Source organism: Lissotriton vulgaris, chromosome 11 (genome assembly GCF_964263255.1).
Source record: "Lissotriton vulgaris chromosome 11, aLisVul1.2, whole genome shotgun sequence".
Lineage (NCBI taxonomy): Eukaryota > Metazoa > Chordata > Amphibia > Caudata > Salamandridae > Lissotriton > Lissotriton vulgaris.
This window is the reverse complement of record NC_141699.1, coordinates 1,070,553,138-1,070,575,459: the sequence shown is the minus strand read 5'-3', so window position 1 is coordinate 1,070,575,459 and position 22,322 is coordinate 1,070,553,138. Positions and strand designations below refer to the sequence as shown.

General features: G+C 46.5%; 1 protein-coding gene across 1 annotated transcript in view; it reads left to right on the top strand.

Annotated features, from left to right (window-relative positions):
• Nucleotides 1–22,322, top strand: part of EIF2B5 (eukaryotic translation initiation factor 2B subunit epsilon) — an 85,815-nt gene that overhangs the window by 13,035 nt on the left and 50,458 nt on the right. Inside the window, exons 3-8 of the mRNA XM_086944466.1 lie at nucleotides 7,560–7,745; nucleotides 9,197–9,374; nucleotides 11,068–11,148; nucleotides 11,606–11,683; nucleotides 16,239–16,551; nucleotides 21,071–21,216. Of these exons, the coding sequence (XP_086800592.1) occupies nucleotides 7,560–7,745; nucleotides 9,197–9,374; nucleotides 11,068–11,148; nucleotides 11,606–11,683; nucleotides 16,239–16,551; nucleotides 21,071–21,216 (982 nt within the window). The remainder of the gene's footprint in view (nucleotides 1–7,559; nucleotides 7,746–9,196; nucleotides 9,375–11,067; nucleotides 11,149–11,605; nucleotides 11,684–16,238; nucleotides 16,552–21,070; nucleotides 21,217–22,322) is intronic.

Sequence of the window (22,322 nt, the reverse complement as noted above, 5' to 3'; positions counted from 1 at the left end):
ATGCCCGCCCACTCTTTGCATGCTGCATGGCTAAATTTCTTGGCTGGGCATGGCGTATAAGATCTGCAAGAAAGCTATTGATTCAATAATGTCCTCTTTTCTGTGACCTGTTTTTAGACACTAGTGCAAATATATGTAAGGATAGCTTAAATGTGTATTTTATGTATTCATGTCTATTATGATTCTCTACGGTATTTTATATTATGCACCTTTGTAATGATTTTACTTTTTGTACTGCTTTTATGATATGTACCGTATCGAAATAAAGCTATACTACTACTACTACTACTTGTCAGTAGCAATCGAAATTTGCCTAGCTTACGTAACGGTAAGTTTCAATTCTATTAAGGACACGGAGGCGAGGATTATGCTATATCTTCCTTCGCTTTATTACCATAAAGACTCCACAGCAGCTTAGGAAAAGAAATAATAAGAACAAAAAATGCTTTAAACATAAAGCATTGACGTAATGTTCAACAAATCAAACAACAACTCCCAAGAGTCTCTTTGCATAACAATAGTCCATAGTCCTTCCACTCTGTCCATCATCACTATATAACCGGACTTCTCATCATCTTCCTCCTCTTTCTTCGCGCAGATCACGCTTGAGCCTCATTGGTCCTGTTTAGCACCGTCGTTGCCTGTCGAAAAAGGAACAGCATCAGCGAGGTGGTCCAGGAATGCGACAACAAGGCGAGGAGCATTCAGTGATTAACACAGTACCGACAATGTAAAGGAAAACGCTTTACTTACTGCCATACGGGTGGGTAGAGACACCACTGTAGCCTGGGTGGGATAATCCTCGCCTCCGTGTCCTTAATAGAATTGAAACTTACCGTTACGTAAGCTAGGCAAATTTCGATTCTATGTCAGGACCGGAGGCTTCAGATTATGCTAGTTCAAAGCTTACTTACCACCAACTGGGCCAAATCCACCACCGGCTTAAAATAAAACCTCTTGAAGGTGGAATCCGAGGACCAATCCGCCGCTCGCATTAGGTCCTCCAGACGAGCACCCACCGAGAATGCCTTAGAGGCCATGGCCCCCCTGGCGGAGTGTGCTCCAAAGAGAGAAGTATTGATGCCTGCTTCCTGCATGACCCACCGCACCCACCGAGCAATAGTGGGGGAGGAGACAGCTTTGTGTGGCTTCCGCAGGGCAATCAACAACTGACGCTCGCCCGGAGGGCGCAGATCCAAGGTCAGGTCCTCATATGCTTTGAGGCATTGCACGACACACAACTTAGGAGTGTCAAGAAAAGCTGGATATGAAATAGAACGCGACGACGTTTTCGTGCGTCGGCCTACTGTAAAAGTAACCCCATCCGGGGAAAAGATGCGTGCAGAGACATCCAGCGCGCGCACATCAGAGACGCGCCTACAAGAAACCAAACATAACAACATGGCTAACTTCGCCGACAGCTCTTTAAGAGACAGATAGGAATTGGCCGGCCACGACGGGAACAAATTCAGAACCAAATTGACGTCCCAAAGGACGGAGTACCTGGGTTCCGGAGGCAGCGCGAGGCGGATAGCTCGCAGAAGCCGGCACACAAAAGGATGTTCCCCTACTGGGTGGCCATCGATGTTGTCATGGCCAGCCGAAATCGCTGATCGAATAGCATTGATCGTCCTATACGCTAGGCCCTTGTCGGCCAAATGCGCCAGGAAGTTCAGCACGGGAACGAGGCCCGCGACCAAGGGATCCAGATCCCTTCGTAAACACCAACGCATCCACTTCGTGGGTCGTACTATCGGCCCATGCTTTGGAGAGCAAGTGCTCAGCCGACCCCGAAAGGCCCGGGAGCGACCAGCGTCTCCTGAGAGCCTCCACGCCACGAGGCGGAGAGAGTTCTGCATGACGAGGGGATGCGGTTCCTGATCCGGATTTGTCAGGAGCAGAGGAAACAGGGGGAGTAGGATTGGAAAATCCCAAGAAAGTTCCAGAAGAACCGGAAACCATACTTGCGACCTCCAGAGCGGCGTAACCAACACCAGCTCCGCACCCTGGCGGCGTATTTGAGCCGCCGTTCGCATTATCATGGAGAACGGGGGGAACGCAAACGGCTGTTCCCGACTCCAATCCTGTAAGAACGCGTCCGTGGCCTCCGCTAGAGGGTCCGGCCTCCAGCTGTAGAACCGCGGCAGCTGGTGGTCGAGACGGGACGCAAAGAGGTCCACCGAGAAGGGACCCCAGAGGGAGTGTAGCCACCGGAAGACCTCCGGATCCAGTTTCCACTGGCTGGCGTCCCTGAGATGTCGGGAGTGCCAATCCGCTACCTGATTGCACTGGCCTGGCAGATACTCCGCCGTCACCGCAATGTGACGGGACAGGCAATAATCCCAGAAGTCCTTCGCCAAGTCCGCCAAGGCACGGGACCGAGGACCTCCTAGATGGTTCACATAACGGACCGCCGAAATATTGTCCATCCGTAACAGGACACAAGCTTTGACCGAATCTTTGGTCCAACAACGAACCGCGAAGGAGCCCGCAAGGAGCTCCAAACAATTGATATGCAATTGTTGTTCTTCTAAAGACCAGGCGCCGCCGGTGGAAAAATCCCCACACCGGGCGCCCCAGCCGGACCTGCTGGCGTCGGACTCTATGATCAGGTCCGGAGCCGAACCGAAGATCACCCGACCATTCCATGCCTCCATGTGAGACAGCCACCATGACATTTCCTCCTTCACTTCGTCCGTGAGGGGAACCCACTGGTCGTAACCCATCCCACGGCGTAGATGCTGCGCCTTCAGGCGCTGGAGAGCCCTGTAGTGCAGCGGGCCTGGGAAAATCGCCTGGATGGAGGACGAGAGAAGACCCACCACCTTGGCGATATGTCGCAGGGACGTGCGATCTCTCGCGATCGTCTGCCGAAGCAGGTGTCGTATCTTTGCGACCTTCCGACCCGGCAGGCTCAAGACCGCCTGTACCGAGTCCACCACAAAACCTAAAAAGGTGATCTGCTGAGTGGGAACCAAAACCGACTTGGAGCCGTTGATCACGAACCCCAGTCTCTGGAGCAGGCCGACAGCTTGACGCAGCTGGCCCGCCAGCACCTCTGGGCACTGCCCCATGAGGAGGATATCGTCCAAGTACACTAGCATACGGACCCCTTGACTTCTGAGAAACTCCACTACCGGGTGGAGGACTTTCGTGAAGCACCACGGGGCCAAAGAAAGACCGAACGGCAGAGCAGTGAATTCGAACACCCTGTCGTCCCACAGGAATTGTAGGAAACGACGATGAGGGGGGTGGATGGGGACGACCAAGTAGGCGTCCTTGAGATCTAGTCTCACCATCCAATCCCGAGGGAGGAGCACGTCTCGAAGGAGGTGGATACCCTCCATCTTGAAGTGACGGTAGACCAACCACCCATTGAACTCTTTGAGGTTGATCACAGGTCTTTTGCCCCCATCCGTCTTGTCCACTAAAAAGACGTTGCTGAGGAACCCATGTGGGTGGCGCGTTGATAGACGGATGGCTCCCTTGCGCAGCAAGTCCGAGATCTCCCCGTCTATCAACCGCGCGTCGGACTCTGAAAAAACCATCGGGCGCGGGGGCCTCGCTTGAGTGGGCTGGTCGTAAAATTCTATATGGAAACCTCGTACAGTTTGCAAAACCCAAGCGTCGGCAGTGAGCAATTCCCACTCCTCGTAAAAGCTTGCCAGCCGCCCCCCAATTGGAACTTGATCCAAACAAAGTACACTTACCGGGGGCATTTCCTTGACCGGAGTTCTTCTTGAACCCTCTGCCACCGAAGCGCTGTCCTCTGGTGGGGTAGAAGTTGGTATAGTTGGCAGAGGTCTTGTATTGACCTCTCCCGGAGCCTTGTCCTCTGCTGTTGGTCTGCTGACCACGGCCGATCGCGCGGCCCCTACCGCGACCGGCCCCTCCAGAGAAACGCTGGTGGAACACCCTCTTGATGCTAGACTGGGCCTTATCCAGCGACGTGAACGTATTCACAAACTTGCCCAGCTCCCTGATGAAGGGCTCGCCGAAGAGGCCACCTTGGGCCACAGCACCCGCCTCCGACGAGGCCAGGTCCCCCAACTTCGGGTCCAGCTTGATTAGGAGCGAACGCGGCCTCTCAGTCGACAGGGCACAGTTGGCGTTGCCCAAGAACACAATCACCCTCTGGGCCCAATTCGAGAGCACCTCCGGTGAAATGGCGGTGCCATTCACTCTAGCCTCCTCCGCCATGTCGAGGATCTTCGTGGCGGGCCCGACCGCGTCTAACAGTTTGTCCTGGCAGGCCCGCCAGGACCGGTCAATCCCCTTCCTGGGGTCCTTCATAAACTTCGCCAGGAAGGTGGCCATCTTGGGGTCCAATTCTGGGGTCATGGCCACTTTCCCTTCCAAAGTTGGCCGAGGGCACTCCCCACGTAGGCAACCCCTCGCTTCCTTTTCCAGGGGCTTGCGCAGCCTGCCCGCGACAAATTTCGCCACCGTTTTCCCCCGGTGCCCAGGCTGCGGACCGGGGGTGGACTATCTCGTCCGGGTCCAACATGCCCGACTCTCATCCCGGGGCATCTCCTTGGCAGAGGGCGCCGGAAGCCAAGATCGGGTCGACTCCCCGTCGTCATCCGTGTCCGGAGAGTCGTAGATCGGGGAGGCGGGGGCCGTAGACACGTCCCCTGAAGCACTAGGATCCACCAAGGGTGTAGGGGGCACCGCCGTCGCCTTAGCCAGGAAGGCGTCACGAAGACGCTCAAAAGCGCCCCTGTCCACCCCTTGGGCCTCCGACGACGGCCCCTCCTTACAAGGCCTCTTCGGGGCGGGTGGCAACCCGCCGGATGTCCCCGGGAGCTCGGGGGACGGAGGCACATGCGCCGCTGCCAGCTTCGCGCACTCTTCCACGATGCGGGCGGAAAGGCGGTCTTCCATGGGGCCTACCACCTCCGTCACGCAGCGGTAGATGGAATTGTCCACCGCCTGGTAGAACTCGTCGTCCTGCAGATAGGGGCAGGGTTCCTCCTCGTATTCCCCTTCCATCTCGGAACCAAGGGCAAATGTGGGGCACCCAAGTGGGCGGCAACCGAGAAAGTTCTCGAATGTGGGCAGGCCAAGCGGCTGCGATCACGTTTTGGGCCAACTGACGTGGCAGGTGGGCTGCACCAACCCCCAAGCGCGCAGACCCTCCTCGCCGGGACCGGGTCTTCGTACCCCTCAAGCGCGCTAGGCCACACTTGGATAAAGAGGTGCATAAGGGTCACCCGAAGGTGATTCACGCGGTCCGAGCCGCCATACAGACCCCAACGGGGCGTCGAGTAGGAAAATTACAGACCCGGGGCACCAGGTGTCAGAGGGGTACGCGAGGGCTGGCTCCTGCGCAAGCAGACTCCACGGCGCGGCTCCTGGCACTGCGGAGGCGCGTCGAAGGGTCGGCGAGACGACAGGCTGCCCCCTGGCGGTCTATGTACACACCGCACATAAGTGGGAAATAAAGTCGCGTAGGAACGAAGAACGTTCCCGCAACTGGGGACTCTGTAAGGGAATAAACCATGCAATGAGTCCCCCCAACGATCGTACACAATACAATCAATCACAGTGAAAAAGGGAAAAATATAGGAAAGCACTTATCTGGCTGCGGGAGCAGCGAAGAAAGAGGAGGAAGATGATGAGAAGTCCGGTTATATAGTGATGAGGGACAGAGTGGAAGGACTATGGACTATTGTTATGCAAAGAGACTCTTGGGAGTTGTTGTTTGATTTGTTGAACATTACGTCAATGCTTTATGTTTAAAGCATTTTTTGTTCCTATTATATCTTTTCCTAAGCTGCTGTGGAGTCTTTATGGTAATAAAGCGAAGGAAGATATAGCATAATCTGAAGCCTCCGGTCCTGACATAGAATTCACATTTGACCGTTCCCCATAAACCAAATTGTAAGTAATTAGTGCCACTGACCAATAAAATAAACTCAGTGCATATTCGAATACCCCGGTTATATACAAAGGTCTCATAATATAAACATCTGGGGAAATAAATTACACCTAAATTAATCTCACAGCCATTATAAAGCAATAAAAACCAGTTTAAATATATATATTACTAGAACAAAGTCATCATTAACTCCCGACAAATAACTCTATTTTCAGTTCTCGTAAACACAGGGTGCACTAAATTGTTCAACTATCCAATAAAATAGAACCAGTGCAAATTCAAGCATCCCATTTCCCTGCAGAAGGTTCAAGATACTAAGAATTAATTTTATATATAATTGAACCCTCCCAATCATAGAAACTAAATGTGCAGGAATTAATCGCGAAAAAGAACTACTGCCTAAAGGTTTTCTTTCAGCAGATTAAACCTAAGAATCTAAGAGTAACAGCAGTAGGGTAGATGGAGAAATAGTTTCTACAGGTCCCAATTATAAGAACTGTCTCCTTCACCTACAGGCCCAGAGAATTGAAGCTACAGCAAAGCAGACAAAGGGATCGTTCAGCTTTTTTTTAAAAATACAGAGCTGGGTGACACTCCAAAATAATAACACTTTAAGAGCTGTACAATATATCTAACTCTTCATAAAAATTACAGAAAAAGAAAACATGCAGGTCAGATTGCTCAGAGAAATTATCGCATAGACAAAGTGACAGATCTTTAAAAGAATACTTCTTCGTAGAGAAAGCCCAGCATCAGCGGAATTAAATTAGCACGGTGCTTCAGAAGGATAAATCGATGTTGTGAATTTCTTACACTTGTGTTTCTCTCATGTATTGCCTCTCTGAGTACAACAAATGCTTAGCACTGCTCTGATAAGCCTAAACTGCTTTCCCAATCTACCAGAAAAGCGAGCATTTAGTGTTATCGTTCTTACCTCTGTAAACCAATAAGGGTTGCCTGGACTCTTCACACAGTGTACCTTTTTTTTGGTCCACAATATTACGAGCCAGCTTCCTACAGTCAGTGGTTGAGGCACATGTAATTTCACATGTACCATCTCAAGAGCTGAAAGCCATCTTCCTGGGTCTGAAATTGTTTCTTCTGCATTTACGGGAATATTGGACAACATTTTCACCTACCTAATTGGGAGGAACAAAGACTCTCTCATACTTTGTCAACCACATGGTCACTTGTAGGACTGGGTGGTTGAAAACATGGTTTTCTCCAAGGCTAGTCATTCGTAACAGAAGTTTAACATTTAAGAGGATACCCTGACCAGGGTACATCATGCTTGTCAGAAGTGGAAATTGTTCAGCAATATCCATAGGGGTGGCATGCCAGTAGAACTACATCATTTGCATACTGCAGGGGGTTTATACACCTTCAGCGCAACCAGGAAGTATTTGCTTGAAGTAGCAAGAGAGCATTTTCTAACCTAATGAATACATTTTGAATATGGTTGTAATGACAGTATCATGACTGGCTCCTCACAGGGTGCTAAATGAATTTGCTAATGCTCTCTGGCCCTCCATTTGGTCTTGGCAGGCTTGAAGCTCACACTGTGTAAGATAATTCCACATTGCTTCTGTGCTTTGCGGTTTCTTGTCACCATCAAGATAACCAGCATATATGTATGTCTAGACATTATTGTACTTGCCTTTCCTTATCTTTCTTACAGGAAATCAAAGTGGTGCCGCCCAACTTCACCAAATGTGGTGCACGTGGTGACCTCTGAGCTGTACCGATCACTTGGCGATGTCCTGAGGGATGTGGATGCCAAAACCTTGGTGCGTTCTGACTTTCTGCTGGTTTATGGCGATGTGGTTTCCAATATCAACATCTCCAAAGCTCTGGAGGCGCACAGGTAAAGACTTGTTACTTCTCACAAGTTGTGTAAAAAAAAAAGGCTGTATTCCCAATGTGGACCGTGCCAAACCTCATAAACTCTTGGAACTGAACAATGTATTCAGTGTGTGGGCAGTACCTGCAACTCTTGTTAAAGTGAGGCTTGATGCCACTTTTCCTAGAGTGGGACAACTTGTACCCTTTCCGAGATCAGGGCTGCATGAAGCAACTTTTCTGGGGTGGGGCTGTGCACAGCCTTTCCTAGAGTCAATACTCTCTTAGAACAGTACTGTGCACAGCTTCTTTTAGAGCAGAACAGCAAAAAGTATGCCATAAAGCAGAACTCTGCTTAGTATTTCTTAGAAGAGGAGAGTGAGTAGGCCTAAAGAAGACTAGTACATGTTTATTGATTCAGAGAAAACCTAGTTGTAAAGCCATCATGATTTAGGTTTGTGGAGTTTCCAAGAGTCAGGGATATGAAAATCCAACAAATGTATTTATTGGGATCCTGGAGTCATGTCAGTTTGTGAAGTGCAGGTATGCCGAGCTTGCGAACAGGGGCAGAAACTGGTCAAATGTAACTATAGCAGAATAGCTTTAGTTGATAGTGTGCTTTGTAATGAGACTTCTCTTTCAGATATAGTTTGGACATACAAAGCAGTTGAGCACAAAGCTTCTTTTTCCTACAGTCTCAAACAGTAAGTCCCAATTTTAGGCAATAAAATGTCGTAAACACATCTTTTTTTGTAATTTCTTTTAGCTTGGATTGGTAAGCCGTATCAGTTTGCAGCATTTCCGTGTATAATGCTGCTTTTGAAAAAGTCAAATAGTTTGAACATGCAAGTCCTAGTTCTTGGTGTAGAATGTTTATGTATAGGGGCACAGATAGCTACAGTTACTTTAGCTAAGACTACATACATGCATTAACAATGTCTTGGAAAAGAATCTCTTCAAGACAACGAGAGAGCCAATTCTCCCCCCAATACAGTGACCCGCAAAACTAAACACCAGGAAAATATGATCTGTCCTGTGTGTAAGGCTTGGTATAAATTGCACAAAAGGTATGCCAATTATTTTTTAATTTTTATAACTTGGGAGTATGTAATATCTTTATTACAAAATACATCCATATAAAATAGTGTAGAATGGTATCGCACGCATTTTCTCCATAAGCATGGAAAGAGACCCAGGACCCAAACGTGTTTTACTGTATTCCTGGTAATTTTACATCTTTGGTAATGGTTTTTTGTAGCATAAGCTGTTAGTCTTCTCGCTTCATTACTGTGATTATCTTTTTCAAGCATTGAGCTCCTCAACTTATCATTGCACACCGGTGCAGGAAGGTTGCTACATCATAACTTTTGGCTTTTTTTCTAAAGGGCCACGCCATCTGGCCATTGAGTCTGTTTGATTTTTGGGTTATTTACCTTTCATACAAAAATTTGTTAATTCTTTCCTCTTATTTTTTAGGACTCGCCGTAAGGTGGACAAGAATATTTCAGTAATGACTATGATATTTAAGGAGGCTTCACCAGGTCACCGCACCAGGTGCCAGGAGGATGATGTCATCACTGCCATGGACAGCAATACCTGCCGTGTGCTGCACTACCAAAAAACTCGTGGACTCAAGCGCTACGGCTTTCCCATGGTCAGTACTAAAGACCGGAGAGTGGAGCTGTAGTGAGAAGATTCAGAGTCACAGGTGCAGAACGGGCAGTAAAGCAGGTTGGGATCTTGGCGAAGCCAATGCCTGCGTTCAGTTTTAAAACCCAGAATTCTGAGACCCAATTCTGTAGTTTTAAAATTTGTAATGACCTTTCAAAGTTATCTGAATTGTTTCTTAGTACATATAAACAGGCTTTTGATGAATTTGGCACTGCGCCATACACTTTGCTCACAGTGTAATGAGTTTTAAAATGTAAAGTAAAGCAATCATTTTAGTAGCAAGTTTTTCTTTCTATTTTTACTTTATTGCGGGTATTTATAAAGCACAGACCTAGTCCCCGAATGTAGCTGGCCCCGTACATATCACCAAGATACTCTTCCCACGTGTGGTAGACATACAAGTATTTTTTTACAATGAAAGTTCATACCAGTGTATTCATGAAATGCTGAGGAGTTAACATTCCAGAGAAAAGGAAGATGTGTGAAAGAGATGATGCCTAAGACAGTGCTCATTTTTATTTAAGTAAGTCTCTTGAATAGTTTGAGTAAAAACAGAAGTCCAAATTCATAATTCGCTGTACATTAGTGCTTCAATAACATACTCAAGAGGAGGAGGATGGGGAGTCATGGCTGACGGGACATGGTTATACTGCCCTCTGTCTAGTGCAAATCCTGCACATAATTGTCCTTGGTGCACCATCCACGCTACATGGATACCTGCAAATATAGATAAATGCAAAAACAAGTTTGCTCACCATGCCATTCCAGTTTGAACCCAGCCATATGCAAATCAGTGTTGACCCTGTGCCTCATGGGAACAGTCCAGCCCGAACTGCCAAGCCAGGTCTTCCCTGGACCGGAATCAAGCATCCTAGGATAAAAAAGCATCTCGGACTTTTGTTGAAAAGCAAATTTTCCTAATTTTTCGTTACAAGTCTAGTTCAGACACTAATGCCAAATTTTGAATAACCCGTAGGCTGCAGAACTGTTAATCTCTCAAAAAGGAGCACTAATGAGAAACTGTTTCAAAGCGGGGCATTGTCTGTTCCTTGTTGTGGTTTACAAATATGTTTCTTTGTGCATTGCTTGTAGTTGTGGTCTGAGCATTGTGAAGTAGTGTGGCTCACTGGTTAGAGGCGGCAGACCCGAGAGCAGAGGACGGCCCGGGACCAGGGTTCGATTCCCGACGCGGCAGGTTTCTGGACCAGGGTCAGCGGACTCGATAATTCTCTCGCCTCGGTGCCCACTCTGATCAGCGATCACACTCGGCAACTCTGGGCATAAGCTTGCCTCATCTTCACTAACGGCCCCACCAGACCGCCGGGGATGCCTGGTCTCACCCTGGAGATACCCATTAAGGGACCATCTCTCAGGGAAGCCAGGAAGGGTTTTCTCAGCGGTCGAAGCGTGGAGATACTCCTCCGGGAGTCGATTCTAGTGCTATATAAACCTGCAATTAATTGTAGCTTACTACCGGTAAATTACACCTTCTTCCTCGCTATGTAGTTTACCATTGAAACCCAAAAGAAGTTGAGCTGGTGTCTCAATGATTTGATGATCAAACTGGCACTGTAACATATAGTTGAGGGCCAGACAAGAGTCCACAATAGCTGAACCTCAAGCTTTTTATATTTTTATATAGGAGACCCTTCCAATATTATTTTTTTGTTTCCTAGAGTATTTTCCATAGTGGAGCCAGAGAAGTGGAGCTGCGCCATGATTTACTGGATTGTCATATAAGCATCTGCTCTCCGCAGGTGAGAAATTCATGGTTGGAGTACCAGTCTTTAGGGACTTTGACTTGTTTTTGTTATGTACTTAAAGTGATGATAGGGACTGGAGGGGTATTTCTGAAGATAGTGGCATACTTTCGATGTTCATGAGGGAAGTGGGTGGTTGGCTTCTATGGTATGCAGTAAGTTATTAGTAGCAGCATCAAAGAACCAAGCATTGGGGCTGGAGACAGAAAAGGACAACCCCATCCTTCTCTGTCTGTCCTGCTGCCTGTTCTGAAATGGTTTATTTCATCAGCCTTCAACCAAAGGAGTATGGAGTCTTTACTTACAGACCACAGTGTTGCTTTAGTGGGGATGCCAACTCTTTGAGTTGCATTAGCGACTGTCCTAAATCACTGGTTTTTCCTGTGAGTTAAAAAACATGAAATGTCACTCTTTTAGAATGACCCTTATACCCTTTGCACCTTTTCTTACACAGGTAGCTGAGCTGTTCACTGATAACTTTGATTACCAGACACGGGATGACTTTGTAAGAGGGATCTTGGTGAATGAAGAGGTAAGGGTTATTTTTATAGTGCTCCTTTGGATGATTTAGACTAGGCCAGAATGCAGTAATTGTAGGACGCTTTCTCAGAGAGGTCTGTATAGCAGTGCATCTCCAGCAAGCTGTTGATACTTTATTGCCCACAAGAAACTATTACATACATTAAATGAGCATAATCAAAGAAAACCAGACCCCTCTGTCATTTTCCAGAGACATGTAAGTTATGTGCCTAAGCACTGAGCAAAGAGTTGAAATCAGGGGCCTGTGACATATGTTTTTTCAGTGGGCTCATAATGCCCTTGTTCCAAGAGCACACTCCATGTTGACAACTTTTCAAGAGGAGGCTTTTTTCTGGACTGGGGACACCAAATACGGTCACTCAATGCACAAGGGAAAATCTGAAGACTGTGTACGTGCAAGGGAAGATTAGTGGCTCTAAGTCAACTCTCCCCTAGATCACTAGGCAGATTTGGATGTGGTGTGTGGTTCTGGATATGGGGCTCCCTACTCCACCTACCTGCCTGACGCCCCAAGCCGCAGTTGGATGCTGAGATATTCCTCAAAATCTTTGGATGCTACTGGAAGACACGCAAAGACTTCCTAGCAGTGCGTCCCGAGGTCAGGATTGAAACAGGCTCATCAGCAGACACATTGGGTGATGACTTCCCTCACACAGACGATGATTGCATCCATATTCTCAGTCAAAATCTTGGTGACCTTGTATCCTGACACAGCACAGTTCGCACCACATCTCCCATTAGTCCTCACAGGTATCTCAACTCCTGAATTCAACTTTGATGCAGGCAGTCCTCTGCAAGGCACTGTCCAGTGCTGTGTTCCACACCTGACAGGACTCTTCTCTCACAAGACTGTCCGACGGAACATGATTTAGTTCAGTGGCATCCCCGACTCTCGATGGGCTAGCAATCAGACAAGACTCTGGAACACAGACTGTCTCAGCTACACTGGATTCTTGGCTGATGGAAAATCTTAGAACCTAATACTTAACAAAATTGGCATCACCCGTGGAAAGAGTCAGTCAGCTCTCTTGCAGTGTTTTGAATTTGGAGGACTCCTTCAGTCAAAGTGGGCTTGGACACTGCATGATCAGTGCATTCAAGAGTCATGTATAACCGGAGCCTCTCCTGGATTGCTTTTTCTTTTCCTCGGTGCAGTGGGTACTGAACCCAGACAGCATCTCAGAGATGCCAGTCAGGTAAGGATATGGATGAGGGACTTTGAGCTCTCTGCATAGCCCTAGGATGTTGCGGGATGGATATGGCAGCACTCGGTTGCATTTTTGTTTGTTTTTGTAGCATTTCATTTAAGAAATGCTTTATGTGGGTGGCAATTCTCAAGTTGATTTTATTTAATTTTTCTTTCTTATTCCCCTTTTTAATTATATAGTTTGGGTAACCTTTAGTCTCTTGCTTCGTTGGGTTTTCTTGGTTGCTTTTTTAGGTACTACCAAAAGGAAATTCAAACAGTTCGTGTCACTCTTGTTTCAGAGCTTCAGTCCAAAACTGAACGTATCCTTTTTGAAAGACAACTTTAAAGTTGTGACACTCTGCCCACAGGTGCAGTGTACTCGGAGCTAAAAGGAGAGGAATGCTTAAAGATGGACTCTCAGGTCAGCAGAGACCAGGGCCATCTTGCACAAAGCCCCATCCATTTTGGGATGTCACACTCCTGCACATAGACAAAATGGACTCCACAATGCACTCAGGCACTCACATAGACTTTACACCCAACTACAACGTACATAACGCAATCCTACATTAATGAGATTGTGTGTGTGTGAGAAATCAACCTATGTGGAGGGATTCTAACCTTTCCTACTGTAGTGTTAAGGAATTTGTGGACTGTGGTCGCGGAGGTGGCAGTTGGGTGTGTCTTCAGTTTTTGGTGACTCAGACTGCATATACTTGCAAAAACATATCCTGATTCCAGAAATCTTCTTTTGCCCCTGATGTTGTTTCAAGTCTTGCTACCATGAGAAGGGAGTGTTGTACTGGTTGTAATGAACACGATTGTGCCAGGGTCAGTCCCTCTGCAGGCTGCTCTCCTGGGATAAGAAAGCTTATTGACTTAAAATCTGTGCCTAATGCTTGCCAGCACATAATATTTCCCTTCACCAAGCAAACTGGAGGAAAATGGGCCATATTGGATGGGTCCAACCCCAGAGGAGGGAATGAACCTGGCAAAATCCCTTCTAGCCAACTGGCTTAATTCTATTAATGACACCCTAGTGCACCGTCTCTGATGGAATACTGATAGACTGCACAAGACCAGGGCATAACTAGCCAGAAGACCATGTGACTGCCCACTGGACCACAGCATTATTGATTCACTATTGTTGTTGGAGTTTGGAAAGTAAGATGAGTCCTCTCCTGTCCTGTAAGTGGCCTTCACCTCATGGTAGGCAAGCACAGACATTAAATGGCAAGTCGCTGTGATCGGCGCCTGTAGAGACACCTGAAGTTGTTCATCCATTTCGAATTAATCAGTCTGCGTTTAGATGTTCTTAATTTTCTAGTTTCCTTTAGCTCTAGAAGTCCATTTAGAGTGTTAACTGAACATTGGCAGCTTAGATGGTGTTGCAGTAATCTAGTGGGTGCGGTGCTGGGCTTTCGGTCTATATCAATGGCCTAGATCCTCCTCAGCATCATGAGATGAATCTTGGAGAACATCAGCTCACTGAACCAAGGATCTCTGTTCTTCACACACAGGAAAGGGTCCACATTCTGGAGGCGCACTACTTTCATGTGCTTGCTGTTCATTGAATTTCAAATTTATCTGCATTATGATCTCCCCAAATTGAGTCTTACCAACTAGTGACATTCATCTGCTTGTTCTGAAAATAGTTGCAAACTGTGTTCCAGAAAGGTGAAATTGTACTTGGGATCTGCTTTCCCAAAGGGATTTATGGCTTTCATATTAACAAAAGATGTTCTAGTAGTGTCCCTCTCCCCCAATTGTCCCTGGCTCGTGCCTTCCAAAAGTAGACATTGGTCACAACTAAGACATCAGAAGTATTTCAAAATGAGATCCTGAATCACCCAGGTTAATTCACGTCTTTAGCGGGTTCTTGGCTAGGAGACCTGTAGATAATCTTTGCATCCCCAGAGCTAAGACCGCTTTGGTCACGGGTTTGAGACACTTTTCCTCCATGATATTTGCAGAGCTAACGCCTGCTACAGTTCTTGATTTGTGTTCGCACTGCGTTATACGTTCCAGCATTGGTTAGAACATAGTTTGGTCAGGTAATATAACAGAGTCTGTTCCCATGACCTGTTCTGGATGTAACTGCTGTCGGCCTCCTGTTTAACTACTTTGAACTGTCTTTGGGTGGAAGGTAGTGCTTGTAAGAGTGAGGACACTGTACACTTGGGGTAACTTTTGCTCTCTTATTGTTGGTTTTCCACTAATCTTAAAAACCCAATTTTCGATCTTGTTGATCTGAGGTACCACACTCTAATACCTTGGTTTAAAAAAAATGCATTGTATTGGGTATGTTCTGCGACACAAAGCGGATATAATATCAAGTAATCCCTTGTTAATCTTTCCTTACTTGCTTTAGCACTTTTACTTCCATTGTCCACTAGGTGGCACTGTTCCCACACTAGGTTGAAGAAAATAGGACAAAGCACAAAAGTCATGACGCCATAAGTGTGTAATCGCATCATTTGCATTAGATTGATGAATATACTGTAGACCAAGCTTGTGGTAGTGTGAGATCAGAGCAATAAGTATCATAGGCTGCATAAAATACTACTAATTACCAGAGAAATGTTGTGAACACTTTGATGCATTAAGAAAAGTAATGGTAACTGTGCATGAATTGTTTGTGAGAAACTAGTTTACTGTACAATAAGCAAAATGTTTGTAGTTGTGCTAGTACATGGGTATTAGGTTGTGGAAGAATGAGCACAACATGTGTAAAATGATAAATGTTTCTTACGTTGTGGGCCCACTAAGAATATGTTCCAAGGTTGCGCCTATGGAATCGGATGTTTTGGACAGCTTAATGGTGTCTGGGAGAGAATAGACCTTACCACGCAGCTTGTTGTAATGTGTCAGATAATAGGATTGTCTTTTATTTCTATAGTGCTTGATTCCACTGATGTGGTATTCTTTGAAATGTTAGTTGGGCTGTTTGAGGTTCAGAAACATGATCCAAGCACAGTGCAGCATACATCACTGCACCTTCATGGCCTCTTGCTGAGCGTGAGGATGGTACTGCAGGCATTGCATGAGGCTTGATACATAACCTGTAGCCGAAAAAAGACCAAAGCTGTAGGCTTCGGAGTTAATAGCATGGGGTAGCAAGGTGGTTGTTTTACAGATCCATGCACATTCTGCAGTCTATGCATGCAGTATTTTGTGAAAGTCCTACACAGTTGTCCTCAAGTTGATTTATCTTTGCATGTAGCAAAAGCACAGCATACAGTATTGAGATGTGACACAGTTAAGTCTACATCATTACAAAAGAGATTTTTCTGGTGTGCAGGAGTGATGTGAAATAAAGGTTATGTCTTTTCCCACTAACTTGTTTTGTTCTGTGTAGATTTTAGGTAACCAGATCCATATGTATGTAACAACGGAGGAGTATGGTGCCCGGGTCTCAAATCTCCTAATGTATGAATCGGTGTGCTCTGACATTATCCGGCGCTGGGTGTACCCCATAACCCCAGAGATGAATTTAACAGATGAGGAGACCCAGCGGTACACTCACTCCAGACACAACATCTATCGTGGAGCAGGAGTGAGCCTGGGGCATGGCAGCGTACTGGATGAGAATGTGCTTATCGGACACGGGACAGTCATCGGATCAGACTGCAACATAACAAATAGCGCGATCGGCCAGAACTGCATCATCGGTAAGCAAGCAGCCTTAGAGCCACTATGTTATTTCTGAGTCGCAACAACAACCTAGTTCTCAAAAACATCGAAACTCTGTTGTTAGGTCGGATTTGCTCCGTTGAAAGCTGTGGCTGATTTACCTTTCCAGAAAGATTAGCACTATTTTGAAGCCTTTATTTTTTTTAGCCTGCACAACGGCCAACTTTTTTGCAAGACTTATTGAGGCTTACCAAGAGTGTATACAGGCTTGGAGCCCGCCTGTTGCTTACAGTTTGTTGGCTTTCCTCTCACTCTCATTTGCCTGCTTCTTACAAGTGTCCCAGTTTGTCACTATTGATTGGCTTTCACCATGTGCATTTCCTATTTACCATTTCTTTTGGTTTGTTGGTATCTTTGCTTTCGCTGTTTGCTTTTCAAGTACTACTTTTTAGGTCGAGCCTAGGCAGCGCTTGAACTCTCTATTCGAAACATGTTGTATATACTTTGTGGGCTTACAACCTACCCATTACTTTTCATTTGTTTCTTTGAATTTCCTTTTAAGAACCTTGTTCCCAAGTGGATAAACTTTGCTATTTGTCCCTCCTTTCCATGGATTGGTCCCTCCCGTGGAGCACTGCCTCATTACTTGTAGCCTTACACTTGTCCCATTTAGAAAAAAATGTTGGGGCTACTTTTTTCCGTTGATTAACAGTGCTTTTCACGAGTGCTTATGTTTTCACTTGCTCCCTTGCCTGCACAAGCACTATTGTACGCAAAGCCACAATTTTCTTAACGCTGGCTAAAACCCTTACCCGTGGCTCTTTCAGCCCCTTTAGCACCATGCAGTCGCAAAGATCTTTCCTCCGACAAGCTCATGCTCCTCCTGTTTACTTGCCGCTCCGTTCTCACACTGCTCCACCTCCCCCCCCCTTATACATGAATGCGCAGGCTGCTGCCGGGAACGTGAGACACTACAGCTAAACGTGTCACTGCTGCTTACTGTTTATACAACATTCTAAAGGTGGTCACCTCAATGTCCCTGGCTCCTAGCACCGTGCAACTGAGTACGTGTCCCTTAACCCACTGATCCATAAAATTGCAATTCGTTTTGATAATCTAATACTCTGTAACACTCTACTAATCTGTAAAGTTCTAAAACTGTGTAATATTCTAATTCTCCGTAATACTCTGTAAAGGAAGTTGGACCCCAACTCTGCATGACTAATCCCGCAAATTAGCCACATAATTAAATCACAGCAGAAAAGGATTCTTTTACACCAGTGATACTTCACCCGCTCTCTCGGTCTGTGTCCGGTGTGTAGCTCTGCAGCAGTCTAACTGCTCCAAGCCCTCATAACTGACCGGGAGCTCTGCTTGTACCCCTGACTCTGCGAAGGGTGTGTGGGTCTCAGGACGGAGCCCCAGGGGCTCAGTGAGATCCACACCTGTGATATCAGGCTTGCTGCTGGCAGCCCTACAGCGCCTCCTGGTATCCGACCATGCCTTTAGCTTAATCTCTATTCAGAAAAGGGGGTGGTGATGGACAGAGTATCTGAATTAAGCAGAACACTCCTACCCAGTCAACAGATCAGGGCTTGATCCATCACCGTTTTTTAGCTCACTGCACCATCCCAGCGCAGAACCTGGCTACATGCAAATTAGTCTGTCCCTGGTCCAGTGCATCATGGGAACAGGGCAGACCAAACTACCAAGCCAATTCTTTTACTGGAAAGGAAACAAGCTTCCGGGGACCGGTTTCTGGCATTACAGCCGTCTTCGGCCCGGCTTGCTTGAATCCTGATGGTGCAGATAGCAAGGGACTCATGTCTGAGCATACCCTTCCAAGCTTATGGTGGACAAAACGATTCAGAAAAGGGGGTGGTGATGGACAGAGTATCTGAATTAAGCAGAACACTCCTACCCAGTCAACAGATCAGGGCTTGATCCATCACCGTTTTTTAGCTCACTGCACCATCCCAGCTCAGAACCTGGCTACATGCAAATTAATCTGTCCCTGGCCCAGTGCATCATGGTAACAGGGCAGACCAAACTACCAAGCCAATTCTTTTACTGGAAAGGAAACAAGCTTCCGGGGACCGGTTTCTGGCATTACAGCCATCTTCGGCCCGGCTTGCTTGAATCTTGATGGTGCAGTGAGCAAGGAACTCATGTCTGAGCATACCCTTCCACGCTTATGGTGGACAAAAGGATTCAGAAAAGGGGGTGGTGATGGACAGAGTATCTGAATTAAGCAGAACACTCCTACCCAGTCAACAGATCAGCTTAATCTCTGACATTATTCATTGAAGCGCCTCATGATCACCGTGGCACCAAAAAGCATCCAATTAGCAGAGCATCCAATTAGCAGAGCGCTGCTCCCAACGTCAAATTTACATTCCTGCAGAGTAGGTCATTTATGCCTGCAATATGCTGTACGACGGCTTCAGGGCAGCTGCATCCATAAGGCAAAGTGGCTCTTAATAACACCAGTAGGTGGCACCAAATTTCAAGACTAGACACTGGTCTGTTTTTTTTAATAACATTAGTGTTTTTGATTAATTTACAGATTATCTGCCACGGTTAGCTATTCTATTCTTTATTCACCGTTCCAACATTGGGGCACCTTTACTTTAAAGCTTTCGAGCCTTGTTGGATAAACGTCCATTTTTTTGGTATGTCACCAGCATCAAGTAAACTGACCACATTTAAACCGTGGGCCATCCGAAGCACTCGGGGGTTAATGATTGGACAAAGACAAGAACTTCCATATGGATACGCACTGTGAATCAATATAGTTAGATCATTTCAATCAAACCTGCACTTTATCATCGATCAGCATGACATCATAACCGGTGAGATGAGGGAACGCCACTTTGCACTCAATTGGTTCACCTGTTTATTTTTTTTTCCCAAAACACACACCATTTGTTTTCAGTTGAGGTCCCTGCACTTGCATACTGCTACCAGGCTGCCTGTTTAATTATGTTAGCGCTCTAACACACATAGATTGTTTTCAATTTATCATTCTAAAATGCTCATATGCCATATTGGAATGGTAAATTAAACGTGGCAAAATGACTGCCTGTGTGTTATGAGGGAGGCATGCATGCATACGGCAGGCATCTTGGAATGGTAAAGTGTTCCAAAATGGCTACAACAGGCATGCATGCATGCACCTACATAGTGACATACTGGCAGCAGTTCTTTTTATATATGTATTTATTTATTTATTTTTAGTTTTTATTTCCCTGTTTTGGCATGGCCAAAGGCCGATTTAGAACATATATATAAAAATATATATGTCCAATTAGCGCCAATGCTAAAACACTGTGGGATAGTCAGCGCTTCCCTTTTGGAGGCGAGACCGATTTGCTTTGCCAATGCTTATTTCTTTTGTGTTACGCACTCAGTAAGAGTGCATGTATTTTTGAGCTGACTCCCTTGTGTACTTCTCTCCCCCTGTACTCCATGTAGCTCTCTATAGTCTGTATGCTTCTCCTTGTCCCGTTGCACTCGCCCATTCTCCCCACTTATTCCTCTCGTCCTCCGTGTTGCTTCCCGCCACCCATGCATGCCTTCTTTCTCCAATTGTTGCTTCCCCCACCAGCACCCTCCGTGTTACTTTCACCCAAACCCTGTTGCTTCTGCCCCTTTGCTGCGTCTGTATCCCTCTTGCCCTAGCTCATGTTGCTTCTGCATCCCTTTTTGCTTCCTTGTACCCCGCCCTCCTCTGTGTTGCTTACGCATCTTGTGTTGCTTCTGCCCTGTTGCTTCAGCTTACCTGCCCACTTAAGAAGAAAATGCTTTTGCACATTTTCTTTTCTGTTATTCACCAACTCGGATCTGTAACAAAATAAAAACAGCGCCGTGTCATTTGGTGTGTGCATTAGTTGTGCGCACATTTTCCTTTTCGAAATTGTGTCCACGTTAAAGGCTCCATTTTTTAAATTTTTTTTAAAAAGTTAGTTTTACTCTAGCCAAGCTGCAGGGATGCTGTGCAGCGTAACTAGAACCATTAGCAAAGCCAGAGGTTCCTGAGGTGTGACTTATTGGCTTTGCCAATGCTTGTTATTACAGTCACTATTCCAGTCCCCAAGCAGGTGTACAGGTGCAACATTAAAACGAAAATTGAATGGTTGTGGTGCATTTGTAACTAATGGTGACTGAGAACATAGAGGGAATGAGCGCAGTTCATTAAATGTGAGCTTCTGATGTGTGTGAGAAGTGGAGGATAACATTGTATGGGGAGCGAGAATAGAACTTCCACATAAGGTGAGCGATGTATGTGTTTGGCAGAGCAAGAGCACGAAAGAGGAATTGCTCCCAAGAAAGGTAAAACTTGAATGGAGTAATACCAAGCAAGGAAGACCAAGTTAAATGCAAAGGAGTAGCGTCAGTGGGAAATCTGAGCTGATATGACGATGGAGAAACTTTTCAGGTGAAAGCAAGAATCTTATGGAGAGATGCTTCCTACAGGATGGCTAAGAAAGGAAGGAGGAAGCAGTGTGGCTTTGCAAAAGCTTTTAATATCAATGATCCAACTCTTTCGTTTGGCAGGTAATAAAGTGATCTTGGACCGCGCCCATCTCTGGGATGGTGTTCACTTGGAAGATGGCGTCGTCATCACGCAGTCGCTGGTCTGTGATGGTGCTGTTGTGAAGAAGGGAGTTAAATTAATGCCTCACTGTGTCTTGACTTCCAAGGTGAGCTCTCTTCATAGTTCTCTTTTATGTCTGTGTCTTTTTGGCAAAAGGATGCAAATGAACTGGTTTCTTCAATTCTATCCATTTTGCGATAGCAGCCTTCAATAAATACAAAATGTTTTTATTTAGTAAATTATATTTATCACCAGACTTGTTGAAGGGTATTTACTATCTTTCAGATGTCCTTTTGCTATTTGATTCCTTATCTGATTTTGAATACTGTACTTTGATCACTTTCAAGAAATCCCTCTATCTCTATTAACATGTGTTCAATATCTTGATCTATTTCAGTCTTTTGAATAGTGCTTGCTTCACAACCAGTTTGTGGTGTCCTTGAGTTGTACATGTTTTCTGTACCAATTCTTTCACTTCAAGGATCTCCTGGCAAGGTTTCTCCCACGCTTGGCTCAATCAATCAATCAATCAAAGACATTTATAGAGCGCACTAAGGCGCTTTGGGGGGGGGGGGGGGGGGGGTGCTGCTACAGCTCGAACAGCCAGGTCTTGAGCTTCTTCCTGAAGGAGAGGTGGTCTTGGGTCAGGCGCAGGTCGGGAGGGAGGGAGTTCCAGGTCTTGGCGGCCAGGTAGGAGAAGGACCTTCCTCCTGTTGTCGTTCTTCGGATGCGGGGGACGGCGGCGAGGGCGTGGCTGGCTGATCGGAGATGGCGCTTGGGAGCGTAGAAGTTGATGCGGTTGTTGAGGTAGCTCGGGCCTTGATCGTGTAGGGCTTTGTGTGCGTGGGTGAGGAGACGGAAGGTGATTCTTTTGTTGACTGGGAGCCAATGAAGGTCTCTCAGATGTCCGGAGATGTGGCTGTGTCGTGGGATGTCGAGGATGAGTCTGGCTGAGGTGTTCTGGATCCGCTGGAGTCTCTTCTGGAGCTTGGCGGTGGTTCCGGCGTAGAGGGCGTTGCCGTAGTCCAGTCGGCTGGTGACGAGGGCCTGGGTGACCGTCTTCCTGGTCTCGGTGGGGATCCACCGGAAGATCTTCCGTAGCATGCGCAGGATGTTGAAGCACGACGAGGAGACGGCGTTGACTTGTCTGGTCATGGAGAGGGAGGAGTCCAGGATGAAGCCCAGGTTGCGTGCGTGGTCTGTCGGTTTGGG